General features: G+C 43.7%; 3 protein-coding genes and 1 pseudogene across 3 annotated transcripts; 3 read left to right on the forward strand and 1 right to left on the reverse strand.

Annotated features, from left to right (window-relative positions):
• The first annotated feature begins 463 nt into the window (after nt 1-463).
• Nucleotides 464-4,216, forward strand: LOC123084322 (sulfite exporter TauE/SafE family protein 2-like; annotated as a pseudogene).
• Nucleotides 4,217-6,105: 1,889 nt separating this feature from the next.
• Nucleotides 6,106-10,063, forward strand: LOC123088217 (cytochrome P450 704C1). Its single transcript, XM_044510410.1, has 6 exons — nt 6,106-6,456; nt 6,984-7,199; nt 7,548-7,832; nt 8,284-8,619; nt 9,131-9,331; nt 9,767-10,063. The coding sequence occupies exons 1-6, from the start codon at nt 6,112-6,114 to the stop codon at nt 9,956-9,958; spliced, it is 1,575 nt and encodes a 524-aa protein (XP_044366345.1). The 5' UTR covers nt 6,106-6,111; the 3' UTR covers nt 9,959-10,063.
• Nucleotides 10,064-10,187: 124 nt separating this feature from the next.
• Nucleotides 10,188-11,623, reverse strand: LOC123088219 (uncharacterized). Its single transcript, XM_044510414.1, has 5 exons — nt 11,341-11,623; nt 11,192-11,259; nt 10,920-11,104; nt 10,522-10,648; nt 10,188-10,437 (listed from the first exon to the last, which is right to left on the reverse strand). Exons 1-5 carry the CDS (start codon nt 11,528-11,530, stop codon nt 10,318-10,320), a joined length of 690 nt encoding a protein of 229 aa, XP_044366349.1. The 5' UTR covers nt 11,531-11,623; the 3' UTR covers nt 10,188-10,317.
• Nucleotides 11,624-11,692: 69 nt separating this feature from the next.
• On the forward strand, nt 11,693-14,199 carry LOC123088218 (nudix hydrolase 14, chloroplastic). The gene is made up of 6 exons (XM_044510413.1): nt 11,693-12,085; nt 12,198-12,275; nt 12,675-12,767; nt 12,858-12,950; nt 13,169-13,267; nt 13,751-14,199. Exons 1-6 carry the CDS (start codon nt 11,708-11,710, stop codon nt 14,000-14,002), a joined length of 993 nt encoding a protein of 330 aa, XP_044366348.1. The 5' UTR covers nt 11,693-11,707; the 3' UTR covers nt 14,003-14,199.
• Nucleotides 14,200-19,199: the final 5,000 nt, after the last annotated feature.

A 19,199-nucleotide genomic window follows, 5' to 3' on the forward strand; every position in this document is an offset into this window, starting at 1 on the left:
GGCGCCGGCGCGCCGGCCGAATTTTCGGCCGGTCGGCCCCCAGCCGTAGTATTAGGCCACGTCCTGCCGTTGATTTCCTCTGTTTCCTCACGCATCTGCTTTGGATCTCGTCCGCGTTGACCAGCCGATTGCCTCCATGGCAGACTCCGTGCTTGCCGTTGCCTACGCTCGTCCTTGGCTGCTCGTGTTTGCCGATAACCAGCGTCGCCTGCCCTTGTTGTCCCGGCTGCCCGCGCTCGCCGGCCATCCGCTCTCGTCCCTCAACTGTTCGCCTTCGTTTGCCAGCAGTCGTGTTGTGTACGATGCAGCACGGCCGTCCCAAAAATCCTGGAGTTGTCCTAGTATCACCGATGTGGTCATGGCAACCACGGTTGCCGGTGCTAGCATCCCGAGCTGCATGTGGTAGCAACTCCGGTGGCGTCGTGTGGCCGTCCGACGATCGTGCTGGTTCCAGCAAAAATCCATGCCGGATGTAGCAAATTATGTCGCCGGATGCAGCTCCGCTGCGCTCACGCTCAACTGCTTCCAGCAAAAAGTAAGACGGCTGTAGCGATTTGAAGCAGCGATCGTAACATTTTTTCTCCCTGGTTGCAGCTCTGCCGCACCGATGGTCGTACTCGTTACTCGATTGGTTCCAGCAAAAAATGATTCCGGATGTAGCAAATTATGTCGCTGGATGCAGCTCCGACGGCCGGTTCCCAGCACATAGTCTCTGCGATGTAGCAAATTTGGTTCTGGTTCCAGCACATTGCATAGCCGGTTCCAGCACGGCCAGCCGCCGGTTGTAGCACCGCGACACTGTGGTCGTAGCAGTGCACAACGCCGGCCGTAGCACTGCCTCGCCATGGTTGCCATGGCTATAACCCTCGCTGTGCAACGAGACCGTGGTTGCAGCAAAAAAAACAAGCGCTACCACTGGCTCGTTGGCAGCCTGCGCAAGGTGGGGATAGAGAGTAGCCTGCGAGATGCGGGAGAGAAACCTGCGAGATAGGAAGGGAGAGCAGTCTGAGCGAGCATGGTGGGTGGTGGGGAGAGAGAGGAGCTGTGCTAGTGCTGGAGGTGGGAGACGATGTGAGGTAGAGAGGAAGAATCAGAGGAACGAGTTGGACCGGGACTAGATAAGGCTGCTGGATGCATGTTGGTGTGTGGACCCATAGGAGATCCACGTATGTGGAAGGTGACCGGCGCGTCGTTCGGCCGGTGCGCCGGATGTAAACGATTCCCATGCCCATCCGCATATTTGCCGAGAAAAATGCACCGTCAGAAGGGCCAGTACCCGATCTTTATATGCCCGTGCGTTGCACCGGGAGAATCAAAACACACCTCCCTAGCCCAATGACCCAAGATAACATTCTGTTGCATCAGCCATGTAATGTATATTTTACCAATGATCTTAAAATGCATGTATGAGATGCTACACTTCAATCCTGAAAGAATTGATTAATTTAAATATCTAAATTACCTTCCTAGTTAATTTATAGTATAATGAGTCATTACCTTCATCATTTGATTTATCATTGAGAGCCTAAATCATGAGGATCGTACATGTATGTACATATATAAGAAATTAAGGTTTAATTGGTAAGTTACCATACGCCCGTTACTAAGTTACCATATGCCCATTACTGATTTTCGTTACCAAATTTCTTCTAAACTTACATGCACGGAGACCTATAAAGTCTAAAGTACAACTCAATTTTCTTTCATATAGAAGGAAACATAATAAACAGATTTGCACATACCACACTAAAATGAATTTTTTATTTGAAGAGGTCACAATAATTTTCATGAAATCAGGTGTATGATTCGGAATTTCTTTTTTAACCATGCATGCTTCAGATTCCATGGAAAGGCATTATTCCCAGTGTGTTGCAACAGAAAAAAATCATCCCTCATACGCACACCTGAGAGCATCGGCGAATCCCTTCAAATCTTTCACAATGCCCCACGAGAAACAACATGATAAGTGGTGTAAGTTCATAAGGTTGTATTATTTGTGAAATGTATTCAACATGTTTCCAATTTATTAGACTACAGAAATATCAACGTTAAGCCGGGATTTTCAAAATACCCCATATAAAGAAGATATTAATAAAGGTTGCATCATAAATGGAATTTTAGGAATGATGATTAATATAATAGCATATTTGAAATCTACACATCTTTTTAAAGGGATTTCCATATATAACATGTTAGATTTGGCGTTAGGATTTGAAAGTGATTAATATAGTACCATATTTGAAATCTACACATCTTTTTAAGGGATTTCTATATATAACATGCTAGATTTGAAGTTAGGGTTTGAAAGTTATGAGTATTTTTGACATTGAAAGTGATTAATATAATACCATATTTGAAATCTACACATCTTTTTAAGGGATTTCTATACATAACATGTTAGATTTGGAGTTAGGGTTTAAAAGTTATGATTTTTTTTTGAAATATATGAATATGTCCAAAAATAGAGTAACTGGTACATTGTGCTGCCCATCTGCTAAGTGACGCTGGAGCGAGTAGTAATATCCTACGCCTACCAACATTAATAGGAGAGAAAAATAAAAGGAGGAAAAGGGAGCAAGGGGACTCGAACCTAAGTCTCCCAGGTAAACAGGCGAGCCTCACACCACTGCGCCACACACATGCAAGCTGTTGATTACAGGGGCTTCACTTTAATAACTTGAGTAGGTCGCGGATTTTAGAAAAGGGTAAACCGAACCGTTTTTTCCACTTACCAATGGCATGGTGGGTAATTATTTACAACTTCAAGGGCACTTTTAATGACGGACGACCAGAAGCACTCCGTACTTTATTAGTAGGGAAAGATATACTACCTCCGTCCGGGTTTAAAGGTCCCGATAGCCACCCAACGTCGTCCCGATAGTGCCTGCTTCTCGGGGTGAGCGTCGGGGTGGTGTGCAACGTCATGTTCCCCGAGTGGCTCATCACCGTGTGCTCTTCACCGCGTTCCTCTCCTTGGCAACGTTCAAGACATACGGCACCGGGCTGAAGCGGTGGCGAGCGGAGTCGGCAGCAACGGAAAGGGGGGTGCTTGAGGGAGCGAGCACCAGGGAGGGCGCCGAGGAAGCGCTGCTTATTGGCCAGAAAGAAGGGGCCGGCCATGGGTATCACTGGGTGGACTTAGCGGTGCTTTTCTCCGTCTAGCTTTGCTTCTTCGTCATTCATCTCTTCATAGGAGGTGAGGGTGCCAAGGTATGATAATCTCTCGACTACAGAATCCTGATTCCTGAGTCCTGACTGTTCCTTATCATGCAATTAACTTTTTCCATCGTCATGTCTTCAATCCTCCAAATTAGTAGTATGTTTCTTAACTAAAATTTATGAGGACTGGACACTTCCATCAGGGGGCCTTTGACATAAAGCCATGCGGCGTTGCATACTGGCTCATCACAGTCGCTCAAATCCCTGTCGCCGTGGCTTTCACGGCATGTATCGTGCACCAAAAAGGAAAATCGCAGACTCAGAAAAGCCAAGTGGTTGAGCTGGTATGCTGCAACAGCCAGTCTCCAAAAACACCACCTTTCTTCACTTGATCTGCGATAACAATTTTTCCTTTTCTGTTTGTCTGACGACACACGAAGGCAAGTTCCATGAAGAGCAGGCTGGACGCTTTGCCGGTGTACGCCTTCCCGGTGGCTGCTCTGCTGACCGGTGTGATGGGCGGACTCTTCGGCATTGGAGGAGGACTGCTTCTCAATCCTGTCTTGCTCCACATTGGAGTGCCCCCAAAAGTAACTCTTTCTTTTTTGGGTGTTAATGTCTTGCTCAAATCAACAACTAACGGCAGGCTCCGTAGTTGATAATTTTGATGGTTTTGATTCCGATTTTATTTCTCAGACAGCGTCAGCGACGACAATGTTCATGGTCCTCTTCTGCGCCTCCATGTCGATGGTCCAGTTTATAATCCTGGGAGTTGACGGGATCGTGGGCGCGTTGGTCTACGCCCTCACCTGCTTTGTGGCTTCCATCGTTGGGCTGGTCGTGATAGAAGGGGCCATCAGGAGGTCGGGCAGGGTTTCGCTCATCGTCCTAATGGTTGCTGCCATCTTGGCGCTCAGCGCCGTCGTCATAGCTTGCTCCGGCGGGGTCCATGTCTGGGCGCAGTACACCACCGGGCAGTACATGGGCTTCAAGCTCCCATGCTAAAGCAAGAAACTAGAAGGGATTAAGCACGCTTAGCCGTGCAAGGGAGATCCGAGTTGTTCCAATAACCTTTTGTTTATCACGCTCTGCCGCACTGTTAAGGCAGTGGGTTTGATATAAATTGTACACTTCACTATGCTAGGATGTTTAACTAGTGAAGAGTTCACATGTAACACTTACACTATTTCAACTGCTAAGTTTGTGAAACAAATATTTTCGATATAGACATGACCCATGGATTGTATTGTTATCCTAGGATTATCCTAACAGGTCCTGAGTTAATGAAAGGTGAAAAAATGACAGATATGAAAAAGAAAATCTATAATGGATTGTGAATATGCATCTAAATTGTGTCATAACAAATGTACAATGGTAAGCAATGCAAATACGAGGCATAAATACGGCTTTAGACTGAGAAATGTATATCATAGGTACCTCATGACAGGCGTGTACATTGGTCGGATAAATGAAAATCTGTGTAAGATAAGAGACAATCAACCAACTTGAGCACCAGGTGTGACCTACAACAGTACATAATAGAAGCGGTAATAAGTGTCAATACTAATTTACTGGAACGATTTGCAGCAGGAACAAGTTCACACATATCAGCAACAATGGGTTTACTAAAATATATGCACTTTACAGAACGAAAGAAAAAAAAATCTTTGACTTGTCCTGAAGTTGCATAGTTAAGCACAAACACACACCAGCAATCAGCTCAATTAGAGTATCCATGTGTGGTTGCTCGATTAGAGTAAACTAAAGAGGCCTTCTGAGAACTAGTTTTTGCCCCCCCCCCCCCCCCCCCCCCGGCGGGGGTAGAGGGAATTTTTAAGAAAAATAAAACCTACCTGCACGATGGCTCTCCAATGGAGTTTTCATTCATAGTATTTAGTTCTCAATGCATCAAAATGTATGTGTCAGTGATCGTATCAGAACTCAGAAGTAATAAACCTGGACTGTTCCCCATACCAATGCCATACATAAAAGTACAAACAGATAGATCTAACTGCTATGTCATCGTGTAGATGTTGCTGTCAAGGTTGCAAGTCCTTGACTGCCAATCCAATTGAGATATAATTTAGTTTCGCCATCATCCAGTTTGCTGAACTCATGCAAACGCAATCAGCTATGTCACTGCTCCTTCTGACTTCTTCAGCTTGCTTGTACTTAGCAGCCAAGTAGGTACATTCCAAAGACACAACACAACAATGTTGTGCATTTTCCCCCTCAAAAACATAGCAAAGGATTCGAAGGAGAGCCTTGGCAGAGCGGAAAAGCTGTTGCCTTGTGACCATGAGGTTCGGGTCCTGCAGACTCTTGCAGAAATGTAGGAGCTAAGTGCACCAGGCTGCCCTGTAGAAACATAGCAAGGATGTACATAAAGAATACTATTATACGCGTCCTAAGGCCACATGCCAGTGACACATATCACTATTTTGGATACTTAATTTTGTTGAACCAACAGCTGAATCTTCAACACAGTTGCCATTATTATTCATTCTCAAGGGTGGACTTGATTCTTCTCCAATATCCTGGTATTCCTGATTAGATTCTTTATCCTGAAGTAGCAGAATATATTATGGTAAGTGAAATATGCATATGGAGGACTTGATTACTAGGAAAGTTCCAAGCCTAAATTATCCACACAAAGTCTTACCAAACACATAATTTGCAGATACAAATTAGACCTTGAAATCTAATCAAAGCATAAGCGATTTGTTTAGCCACTTGAATAGTTTGACCACATGACTGCCCACTTACTATCATACAGGACAGTCCAAAATGCCAAGAATATAGAAACATGCATGTCAGTGTTCTAGTCTAGAAGACAGGGACATTAACATTAACTAAACCCAAAGAGATAAAGTGGATGGCTGGCCGAGTAGATTACATATATAAGATGCATATGGTAAACATATATTCAGCAAGCAGCAGCAGGCACCTCTAATGGCTTCTCAGCTCTCCTCCCTTGCTGCGTCCATGGGGATCTGCTTAGTTTCAGTTTTAGCCATAGCCTTCCTGGTAATCACCCTCTACATCCTTGGCGTTGTTGCGTCCTTCGCAGTCTTCTGCACGAGGGAGTTCGCCCAGAGAGCCCAAGACCGGCCACCGCTCATCGGGACTGTGCTTCGTCAACTCAAGAACTTTGACAAGCTCTTTGACGAACAAGTGTCATATGCGCTTCTGCATCCCACCAGCAGGCTGGTCTATCCCGGGCACAGTGAGATCTTCACCTCTGACCCCGCTGTCATCGAGCATTTTCTCAAGACCAACTTCAGTAAATACAGTAAGGTGATTATCCATGCTGATCGTATCTGTTCCTCCTCTGCCTTTCTTAATGATTAATAACTAGTCCATGTTGATCGTCTCTGTTCCTCCATACAGTGAGGAGTAATAGATAGATAGTTTATTCTGAATTTTGAATTTTCGATGATTAAATCCTGAAGATTTATACAATGGATGATCAAGTCAAACTTTGAGTAGTTTCCTCAGTGGTAACTACATGCTATAATTTGCTATTATATGACTGAATAAAAATGTATTTTGCAAGGTAGTGAGACATTCAGCTGACAGTTATTAAGTTCACAGAGCAATCTCCATTCAGAATAGGATGACTAACAGCATATTGCCCTGAATCTAATCGCAAAGAGGCAGCTATTAACCTTAAGCCTACATACAGGCTAGTTGGGTTGCTCATGTTTTACCCCTACAAGAAAAAGATCATGTTGAATAGTTACTGCAAATGTATGTAAAAGTTAAAAAAAAAAAAAAGAGCCTATGAGCACAATTTTTTGATGACGTTGGAGCCTATTTCACAGGGGGATTTCAACACACGGGTCATGAGGGACCTCTTTGGGAATGGAATTTTCGCAACTGATGGTGAGAACTGGCGACACCAGAGGAAGCTAGCAAGTCACGAGTTCTCAACCAAAGTGCTACGTGACTTCAGCAGTGATGTTTTCAGAATTAATGCTGCAAAACTGGCAGAGAAGATCTCATACGCAGCAGCTAACAGAATTACCATAAACATGCAGGTTCTTCCATAACTATGATCGATAAAAAAAATACAATATTGTTAAGTGCTAAGATCATATTTGCACCTTTTATCTCTTCTCCATTTTACTTTAGCACTTTAACATACAAAAGACTAAAGTGAATTTAATCCTACACCCAACCAAACCCAAATTCAATCTAGCTATAATGAGAAGAAACTGGAGCAAGCATTTCACTAAAAACTTGTAGATTGGATTATGCATAACTCAAGTTTTTGAGGTAGCAAAAAATATATTTAAGTGGCTTGAACAAGCTCAACTGCAAAGTTCACAGACCAAGTGGTTGTTTCGTTCTTCCTATTTCTACCTTTTGATTGCAAATTTTATCAGGACCTTTTGATGAGAACAGCAATGGATTCCATGTTCAAAGTGGGGCTTGGTTTTGAGCTTAACACACTATCCGGATCAGATGAATCTAGCATTCGATTCAGCAAGGCGTTCGATGAAGCAAGCTCTCTTGTTTACTACCGATATGTTGATATGTTCTGGCAAGTAAAGCGCCAGCTTAATATCGGATCAGAAGCCAAACTCAAAAAGAACATTCAGATAATCGATGATTTTGTGATGCAGTTGATCCACCAAAAGAGAGAGCAAATGAAGAATAGGCATGACCAAGTAAGGGCAACGAAACTCTATCTCACTATAATTTGCTACAATCTGTGTAAGACATAACACAGTTTTATAATGTCCGAGTCTCGAGTACACAGATAACTTGAGGAATAATGTTTAACTTGGCATTGAAATAGATATTGGTACCCAAATCATTTCAAATACACATCCTGTAATAGGCTTGGCAGGATTAGTTGAAATATATAATATATATCACATGGCATCAATTTCTAACACCTTAGAATATGGAGTAATTTTAAGGTAGTACAATGTTGGTCATCTGGGTTTTTTATGTGCTATGCTCTTATGATTTATGATGTGCTTTATAAATCTGGAGAAAGTTCAGAATATGGTCAGCCAAAAATTCAAGAAACATTCTTCAAATAAATAAAGCTGTAGACAAAGCTGCATATACCATGCTGTATTAACTATGTGTTCTCTTTTATGATGCATGCAGAAAGCTAGAGAAGACATACTATCAAGATTCATACTGGCGAGTGAGGAGGACCCAGTGACAATGAACGATTGCTACCTACGTGACATAGTCCTCAGCTTCCTGATTGCTGGGAAAGATACCACGGCAAATACCCTATCATGGTTCATTTACATGCTCTGCAAGAACCCCATAGTGCAGGATAAGATTGCCTATGAAATCAAGGAATCTGTTGAATTGGCGCAAGAAGATAACATGGAGACCTTCACTGCAAGGTTAAAACAAGGTGCCATTGACAAGATGCAGTACCTCCATGCTACGTTAACTGAGACACTCCGGCTGTATCCTGCTGTTCCAGTGGTATGAACAACTCCAAACTTCGACATCTATTCCTTGTAGGGAGTAGACTACAACTAAAATGAGACATGACTTGTTATTTTGGGCCTGGCACTATATACCCACTTACTGCACTAATCATAACCTGAAACATTGGTAAGTACCGGATTAGTTTGTAGAGTAAGCATACCCTGTATTGTAAATTATATAATAATAATGATAGATCTGAGCATGTAAAGTTTATACTACGTAGTTTATGCACTTTCCCAGCTTTTGTCCAAAAAAGAACAAAAATCAAGAAGGGAGTAGGATTGTAGCTGTAGAATGAGTTCCAAAATAATAATTGAAGTGAGAATAATACCAGAATAGCTGCTGTTGAAAAAATAGAAAGAAATAAATTGCTTGATACAATGTTAAACTGCTGTCAAAATCATTAAGAGAAATATTAAATTTGAAACTTCTACAGTTTTACACAGAAATATATTATCTCCAGAATGGCATGGCCATTGTTAAGAAAAACTTGGCAATTTTACAGGATGGCAAGATGGCAGATGAAGATGATTTGCTACCCAATGGTTACAGAGTGATAAAAGGAGATGGAATGAACTATATGATCTATGCCATGGGGAGAATGAAATACCTTTGGGGTGAGGATGCTGAAGAATTCAGGCCTGAAAGATGGCTAGTGGATGGAATCTTTCAGCAAGAGAGCCCTTACAAGTTTATATCTTTCAATGTAAGTATTACTTGAGAAATAATCTCTGCACATGTTTATAAGGCCTATAATTTTATTCAGTGAGCATGTCCAACTCTGACAAATTGGGTTAGCCAGGCACAGGCGAGAATATCACTATAAGTTGGTACTTGGTGAAAAAAAAATTAAAAAGTCACATTGCTGGTATTTAAATATGACCCTTCTGTTGCTAAGACAGAAAATCAAGCATTTTATTTACAAATAAAGTAGGAAACAACATGGTAACTAATTGCTAATGGATGTGCTTTCAGAAAGTACTGCAACTGACATCAATCACTTACACACAAACTAATAAAAAAGTCTGCCCGTGTTAACATCAGTTCTCAAGTCAAAAACACAAGCAAAGATAGTTCTATTTTTCCTTTAGAGTTCAGATGGCAATTTTCACCATTTAATAAGTCTTCTTTCCATGATCAGGCGGGCCCACGTATATGCTTGGGGAAAGAATTTGCATACAGGCAGATGAAAATCATGGCTGCTACCCTGATACATTTCTTCAGGTTCAAACTGGAAGATGAATCCAAGAGTCCAGTATACAAAACAATGTTTACTCTCCATATGGATCAAGGCCTTCATATTTTTGTGTACCCCCGTAATATTTCAGCTTGAACACCCGAACAAGCTACTAGATCTTTTCTGAGCGTACTGTCATATGTACATCTCCAACAGCTACTCTTTTGACAAGTTGTAATAATAACGTCCAGTTCTCGCGAAGAACAACAAAGTAGCATGAGTTTATGCTCCTATTCCCATTCCAAAAGCAAATAATACGTTTTCCTAATCCCAGAATTCCCGATTACCCATAATGATATAATAATTGCTTTAGGGAAGCAAAACAGAACACACAACCTCGAATCAAACAACAATATAACGTTTCACAATTGCTTACAAGAGAGTGCGCAAGTTGTTATATATAAGCAACTCTGATCTAGCATAAGAAGGCACAAGATAAATGGTTACACGGGTGTTTATTCAGCTAGAGTGGGAAGCTGGAGACCGGGCCTTGATGTCCAGCCTTTGATGTTTCTGTAATTCTCAACCACCTCTTTCCTTAGCCTCTCAGCAGAAACATCCAAATGACTCTTCCGCTACAAAGCCAAGAACAATACATTTAATCCACGAAATAACAAAGTAAATGAGTTCACATAGAGGGACATGAGAAAAGAGGGCACCTTTGGGAATGATAGCTTTGGTGGAGCCTCAACAATATCACCAAATTTGACCTTTTCACGCCCAGGGAATTCCAGATGAGTCTCGGACTTACCAGCCTTGCGCTTCTTTTTCTTCTCATCCAGATGTCTGCAACCAATGACACAATATATTTTATCATCCATTCATTATACGTTGCTACGAGTGAATGTGAGGTTTTCTTAAGCAGGTGCCTACTACACTAGAGCATTTGCCCTAGTTCAAAAATGTATGCGATTAACTTAGCATCACTTGAAGCAAGATACTGTGTACATGGCATTTTATTTGCACCAGGCAACATAGAAACAAAACAAATTGATGCAGAAGGCTACACGATCCGAGCCAGGTAAACCAGGACACATCAAATGGCTAGGCAACTCACTTCTTCCTTTTCTGCTTCTTGGAAACCGAGACATTCGCCTCGAGCTCCTTGAAACGGAGATCCTCGACCTTCCCCCGCTTCCTCTTCTTCTTTCCACCGTCGGCGTTCGCGTTCTCGTCGGCCGCCGGTGCACCCTCTGCTGCCTTGGCATCCGCGGCAGCCTCCAATGCCGGCTTCTTGGTTTTCTGCACAATCATTCACCAGCCACTAAATCACAATGGCACAGGCGACAGAAGCTAATTTTGCAAGACGAATTGTGTTAAGCACATTACCTTATCCTTCCCCGCCTTGTCCTTGGCCGTCGCATCGGTGCCGTGCTTCCGGGGAGCCCCTCCTGGTCCTGGGCAACGAGCGAGACGGTTAGCGGGCCAGCGCTGCCGCGGCCGTAGGAGAGGAGGTATGGGGGGTAAGGGAAGCTCACCTGAGGAAGCGTCGGCCTTGCCTCCGCCGGTGGTGGCGCCGTCCTGCTTCTTCTGGATGGCGATGAGGCGGCGGAGCTTGGAGGGGAGCGCCTCGAGCTCCCGCTGCTTGGGCGGCGGGGGCAGCCGCGCGTCGCCCCCGTGCGCCGCCCGGTAGTTCTTCTCCCTCCGCCGCACCCCCTTCCCCGTCATCTCCTCCTCCTCCTCCGCCGCCGCCGCCGCCGCTCTCACTACTGCTTGGTTTGTTTCCGCCGCCGCCGCTACTGCCACGCGGGGTTAGAACAGAGGAGGCGAGGTTACAGCCCCCCGAGCGGGCCGTTGGGCCGGAATTGGCACTCTGGGCTTCCTCGGCCCGGCCCGGACCGGCCCATGATAAGTGGCACATGGCTCGCGTGCCCGGCGAGGCTTCCAGCAGCAGAAATGGCCGCGGCGACACGTGCGGCAGCACACTGTCTGCTTGGCCTCCGTCGCCGCTCGCCGCCGCTGCCTCTCCTCCCCTTCCCCGGCCGGAGCAGCAAGACGGCCGTGCGCATGGCCTCGTCAGACGCGCCGCAGCTCGGCGCCGCCACCGTGGAGGTGCCCGGCGCGGCGGGGCCCGTGCGGGTCGTGGCGGCGGCGGGCCTCCCCGAGGCGGACTTCAGGAAGGCGCTGGACTCGGCGCTGTTCCGGCGCTGGTTGGAGAGCCTGCAGGGGGAGAGGGGCCTGCTCGCCCACGGGAAGCTCAGCCTCCGGCAGATCCTCATCCAGGTGCGGTGGCTGGTGCTCCCCTCTTTCTCCCGCATCGAAATGTTTGAGCTCTAATAACGATTTCGTTGGGGGATTAGTGGACGGATGGCACATCTGAATCTGATGCGTGCAGGGGGTGGACATGTTCGGGGAGCGCGTGGGGTTCCTCAAGTTCAAAGCCGACATCGTCGACGAGGCGACCAAGGCCAAGGTGATCTGGATGCCCCTTAATTCTACTTTTATGACCCTCCGGACTTGATTGGCAGTAGTAACAGTCTGAATTATGCAATTTTAAGGTGTTTCCTGAACTGAAATGCATGCGACTTTCTCGTGTCTAGCTAGTTCTCTGTTAGGATTGCTTAGAAACAAACAGCGTTTGGGAGCAACATGGGTAAGTAGAGATCATGGTGCAAATAGGATAGGACAGGGGAGGAGCTGGGATAGACCAAGGTGGGTATAGGCTGGAACACTGTTTGTCGGCACTGCCTTTGCATGATGGATTTAGAGCTAATTGAGATGCTCGTGAAATCTTTATTCTAGACCAGTTCCTACATAATCAAAGTACATCTTGTGGATTTTTGTTGGTCTTATGGATTGGCAATATATTTAGATTCCAGGGATTGTCTTCGCAAGAGGGCCTGCTGTTGCTGTGTTGATTCTCTTGGAGTCCAAAGGGCAAACTTATGCCGTTCTTACTGAACAGGTATATATATTACTGTGATTGGCAGCGAAAGGTTGCATATTCGATGAACAAAACATTCTGTTGATTATTGACCCTTCCGAAAATGTTCAGGCTAGAGTTCCTATTGGAAAGTTTATATTGGAGCTACCAGCTGGAATGCTAGATGATGAAAACGGCGACTTTGTTGGCACCGCAGTCCGAGAGGTTAGTATCTTCTTTCCCCAGATATACAGTTTATCCACTGAAGCTTGCATGCTGTTGCAGCTAGTGAGTCGCACCAGCCCAGTTTTAGCTCGATTTGGTTCATAAGACATATACCAATCTCGCTGCCACTGCCAGGAATCTGACTTAGTTTCTGAAGTACTAGGTATTCAGTTAATGTATACATCACTGTTCAGTAATTATACCTGGATTGTTGGCAGGTCGAAGAAGAAACTGGTATAAAGTTAAATCTAGGGGACATGGTTGATCTTACTGCTTTGCTGGACCCTGCTACTGGGTGCAGAATGCTACCATCACCGGTACGTGGCCTACATTCCCTTCATTTCCTCCAGTTCACAATCAAGGCAATAACTTCTGCTTCAGGAAAGAATAACATAACTTAACTCAGTTTGGCTTAAGTGCACTGGGCAGACCTGATGATAACATTGTACGTGCGTAGTTGGGGTTCCTTGTCTCATCGTACCATATATATTTTTGTTGAGAATAAAACGCAACACAAAAAGTAGAAAACAGCCAGATGAATTCAGTTGGCAATAACTTTGCAGATCTGTAATAATCCTTCTAAAATATGCTGCTTGGAAACATAGCAAAGAGTACTGCATAGCAATTCCGGCATGTGATTCAGCAAAACTTCTGTAACTGGGATGTGCTTTTGGCACCAATACCTGGAATGGAAAAGTTCTCTTGATCCATGCCGGCGCAATTTCGACACCTGTTCCAAGAACTTACACTCACTCCTGGTCGTGCAATACCTTGACTAACTAGCTTCTTATTTTTATCAGGGTGGCTGTGACGAAGAGATTGGCCTGTTCCTTTACCGGGGGCACGTGGACGAGGAGACTATCAGGGCTCTCCAAGGAAAGGAAACGGGCCTGCGGGATCATGGCGAGCTGATCAACCTGCGTGTGGTCCCCTACGACCAGCTTTGGCGCTTGACGTCAGACGCAAAGGCACTCTCGGCCATAGCTCTGTACGAGATGGCCAAGAAGGAAGGCGTCCTGCCGCCGTCTAGTGGCTCGTCGTCGAACCTATAAACACCAAACAGGGCATAGTGTGTGTTCTTCTGTAAGTAGATGTAGAACATTGGTGATCAAGTGCACCGTAGTCTCCGCTCATGCCCGCCTGAAAGGTAACAAGAAATATATAATGCTAGACCATGCTTGTTGCAAAAAAAAGTTTCAGAAATATTTGACTTTCCAAGAAAAAGTAGTAAAAAAGGTCAGTCTGAGTAGATGCACCTATGTTCAATATTTTCTTTTCGAGTTAAAAATTAAGCATTGCAGGCGAACAAATCAGTTTACAAAACTTGTGGCAGAATCGTCATAATTCTACCACAAACACTATGACATATAACCGATAAAAATATACTACTGCTAGACAAATCCTTGAAGAAAGGGATTGAGATCCAGTGACTTGCTGTGAGCAAGTCACCGGTGAACAGTACGGCGACTGGCTCTCCTTTCCCCACCATCGGATCGAGGGTCAACGGACATATCCGCGTGAACAGTACCCTGAGCTACAGTGCCTTGTCTACATAAGATTGCCCACAGTACCCCGGTCTACAGTGTCAGCTACAGTGTTTCATGCTGCATCACTCAATCTGAGCCCCCCCTAATCCAACGGCTGCCAGCCCACCAATTACGCCGTGCCTTGCTGTGGGCAAGGCGCTGGATCTCAATCATGAAGAAAGCATTGCACGTGTGCCGATGCTTATGAGTTCAACCAAAGGTCAAACATTAAATTTTCATCTGCGGAGCTTCGAGCCAACACCTTCAACATTGGGTGATGTGCTAGTCACGGTCGGTCAACCATTGACTAACCACCTATCGAGGCACTTCCTGTTGGAAATTAGGTGGGTAATCTTATCCAAACCGAGAGAAAAGTGTGATTTGGGTGGTTAACCCAAATCTTGTTTGATAATTCATCTATTGATCGGAGTACCTGTTGGTAATGTTATGGATCCGTGAAGGTGTCCACTTGAAATTAGAATGCTATTTTGTTCATATCAATGGTTTTCCCTATTCCATGTGGTTGCCTTTTTTGCTATGTCTACGCTCCTCAAATGACACATGTTACCTTCCTAATCCTGTTGATGCTACTATTTTATTTGTCAACAAAGAATAAATCTTGCTACTACGAACAGATATAGTAACATAGGATGCTTCTCGCTCTAAAGTATGCATCTTGATAGGATGTCATCCTTGGCTTTTGTATGCACCATAAAAGATAGAATTGAACATCTATGAAATTTGAAATACTTGTAGACCAAGAGATCCTATTCCAATACTCAGTTTGACTTTATGCTAAAAAAAATAAAAAATATCAGTCATTAGAACCGTTGCATGATCACTTCCATTCTTCATTTTCTTTCTCTTTCGATGGATCAACTGTTTCACAAAGTCATTGATTATCTTTATGATCTTTTTCAGTTTGGCTTCTGCATTCTGACCAGATATTAAGATACCTTTTCAGTTAATTTCCAGAACATATCAACATACCAATAGTACAAAAGAATTTGATCCGATGTTAATCTCAAAATTGAATCCCACTTCGAAGATTGAGTCCATAGTTGTTCTCATCAAAAGGTCCTGAGGAAATGTGCATTGCAGACTTGGTATGCAATCGAAATGGTAAAAGTTCAGAGAACTGCCAGCCAGCAAATGCGCATCAAGTCAATGAGCTATTGGTATGAGCATGCTACCTCAACTTCGAACTCAGGGTCAATTAATTCGTATCTTAACTTTGCTCACTCAGAAATCTGAGTAATCCATAGCCCGGTTCAGAAGTTCTGAAGAAACCATGTTTACTGCAGTTATTTCCCAAGAAGAGCTCACTGAATTTTGGTTTCACCATTCAGGTCTAGGATCTGATTTGATTCTCTCTTTTGTAGGTTATGAAGTGCTAAATTAGACAGCCATAGACTGAACTATTAAAGCTAGAAATATGATCTTAGCACTTAAAAGATTATCCTATTTATATTGCTGATGATCATGGAAGTATCTGCATGTTTATGGTAATTTTGTTAGCTGCTACAGATGAGATATTCTCTGATAATTTTGCAGCATTCGTTCTGAAAACATCTCTGCTGAGCTCGCGTAGCACTTTGGTTGAGAACTCGTGGCTTGCTAGCTTTCTCTGATGTCGCCACTTCTCCCCATACATTGCAGCAGTCATTCAGTTTAGTATCCTTTTAGGGGAATTAAATGATATATGATTGGTCTGACTACCTTGAATGTGAAGTCAAGGTTAACCGTCTACATTATGATGGTTAATTGATTCAGGAGTACATGGCAACATGTTGTTCATACTACTCACGTTTTGACTCCATCCTCTATAAATCTTGCAGGATCTAATTAAATGTCTGACGATTACAGACTGATGTGTCTATCAGCAATTCACCATGCTATTTGTTAAGAAAGAGAGGTGGAACAAGGATGATCAGCAAGGAAGATCACCCTACTGAATTGACTGAAGTTTGTCTGCTCAATGACGGCAGGGTCAGTGGTTAGAATATCGGTGCGCCTCGGGTAGACCAGCCTGAATGTGCCATGTAGGATTGCGTACTTCACACCCTCGTCGAAGATCCTGTTGAAGTTATTAAGCCGGCGGAACACGGTCCGGTGAGCTGTGGGTGGTCATGGGGTCTCTATTGCAGAAAAGAAAAACAAATGACGAAGGATCCAACCAAAGTTTAAAATAGTGCGCTAAGCCTCTTAGCGGCGGCTCAGCCAAAAGCTATGAAAAGATATGGCGCAGCTATAGCATGCTAAGCCTCATTTAGTGTTTCAGCATAAATCAATTAAAAATGAACAATAAAAGAACTAGTTGTTCTACATACAAAAGAAGTAGTATTGTAGAGATTTAGATATAGCAGAATCAGGACCATTCATTCGTTGAAATATATCAGAGCTGCAAGGCCAAAGATTTTGAGGCTAGCATTTACTAGGATGTTGTTTTTGTAAGAGCATAGGGTTACAGTGATAAATATCCAGCAACAGTCTGGTTCTTGCATGCTACAAAGATGTTCAGGATTACTTGCAAAACTGGTTTGTGAAGGCTATGAAGATGTTCAGAATTAGTACTACTTATTAAAGTTGACTGAAGTCAAACTTAGTAAAGTTTGACAAGTATATAGAAAACAATATAAACATTTATCATAACAAATCTATATTATATGAAAGTACATTCTATAATAAATCTAATAGTGTTGATCTATTATTGTATAGGTTAATATTTTTGTTTAGAAACTTTGTCAAAGTTTACAAAGCTTGACTTTGAGCAAAGCTAATACACGGGGTAAATAAAAACGGAGGAAATAGTACTAATGTTGAAAACAGACTATGAAGCAGTCCAGACGTGCGTGATGAACATTGAAGCATTCCTAACTTTTATTTATCACACTCTTTATTATATTATAAACCTATCCTACTACACCTATAAATTGCTTCTAGTTTTATTACTTGTTTGTAGGTAAAGCAAATATTGGTGTGTGTAGAGTTGTATCGGTGGTCGATAGAACTTACATAGAAATCCGTGTAAACTTTTTTTTTTTAATTTTCTCTTTTCCTTTTTGTATGTTCTTTAACCTAACTGAGGCTTCGTTAAGTCTTAGTCCACTGAGATCTAACCACACCCCTATAATAAAGGCTTTTGGACCAAACAAAGATCGCAATCTCCTATTAATTGCAAAAAAAAAGGGTAAAAGAGCCATCCGCATGCACGTTAAGGCAGCTCTAATCTAGCTACTATGTGATTACAAATTTACAATGCACGTCAATTAGGCCAGCTCTGATCTATGCGATTATATATCCCTATTTCTAATGGAGCAGTTGATAGGATTGTGTCCAGGTTTTTTTTTCGTCCCATCACTTTCGTCCCGTTTTTTTTTTGACTGGTTTTTTTCGTCCTCTCCCCTAGGCCCGCGGGTTTAGTTTCGCGTCACCCTCTCACATAACGAAAAAAATCTGAACGGATCAGAATTTTCTATGCTGGCGCAAGTTATTTAGTAATGCCTTTTATGTGAAAGAATCAATCTTTAAAAATCAAATCTAAATTAATTAACCTTACCTTAAATCGCTCAATCACATTAATTAGGAAACAAAATAACCGATTTTAAGAAAACTAATGTGTAAATCATCTCTACTCCTAATGGACGACTTGGTTGAATAGTCCTACCACTTTTGTCTGATTTTTTTTCGTCCGCTCCCACCACCTCTTTCACCGAAAAAAACCCGACCCGCAGTTGTTTGCATCCTTCTTCTCGTCGCTCCTCACCTCGACTCTCTCTCTCTCACCTCTAAATCTCGGCCGCCCCTGCCTTTGATTCTGGCCAACGCCATCCGGCTCTCGCGTCGGCCGCCATGCGGACGAGGCGCAGCCGCAGACGCCGCCGCCGATCCGGGGACATGCCTCCGCGACGCCGGCAACCACCGCCGCCGCCGTCGTGGATCACCAGGACGCCGCCCCCGCTGGCGCCTCGGATACGTCGCGGATCTGCAGCCCACCGTCTTCACCCGCCTGCGCCGCCCACCGTCTTCGCCCGCCTGCTGCCTGTCAGACCAGTTTCAAGGTTCAGTTAACGAACGGCCAAGATGAGAAGCTGTGGGAATATCTGACGGCTCGCTTCGCTCGCTTGAACCGTTACGCTGTAGCATTTCACTGTGCCGTTACTGTTGCTTTCCGTCTGTTGTCAGCTGTGCTATAAAGCCAGCGCTCCGCTTCTGTAATAGCTAGCATTTTGATTCCTATGATGAACCTTACACCACTTTACAACTAATACAACATATATCTCGAATATACTCTCCGTTCCCCCGAACCCCAGTTTCGATCTTCCTCAACACCATTTTTATAGTTCTGTTTGTGATCTTTAGTAGGCCAACTTACTTGAAAACAAGTCATATATATTACTATGCGCTTTTATGTAGATTAATTATTACTCCCTCTGTAAATTAATATAAGATGTTTTAGATCACTAAAGTAGTGATTTAAAACATCTTATATTAGTTTATGGAGGTACTATTGAACATTTCTTAAAACGAAATATGTATGTGGCGGATTGCAAAAACAATCTAATGACTCTAATCCCGTCGGATCGTGGTCCAGAACTCCCAATCAAATCGTGCATCACCATGGCCCCTTCTCTCTCCATGTCATCCGCTCGTCCGCGTCCGTCTCTGGAGTCGCACACCATGAAGCTACTCCTCCCGCCAGCAAGTTCACGGCGTTGTGGGA

This window comes from Triticum aestivum, chromosome 4A (genome assembly GCF_018294505.1).
Source record: "Triticum aestivum cultivar Chinese Spring chromosome 4A, IWGSC CS RefSeq v2.1, whole genome shotgun sequence".
In the NCBI taxonomy this organism is placed as follows: Eukaryota; Viridiplantae; Streptophyta; class Magnoliopsida; order Poales; family Poaceae; genus Triticum; species Triticum aestivum.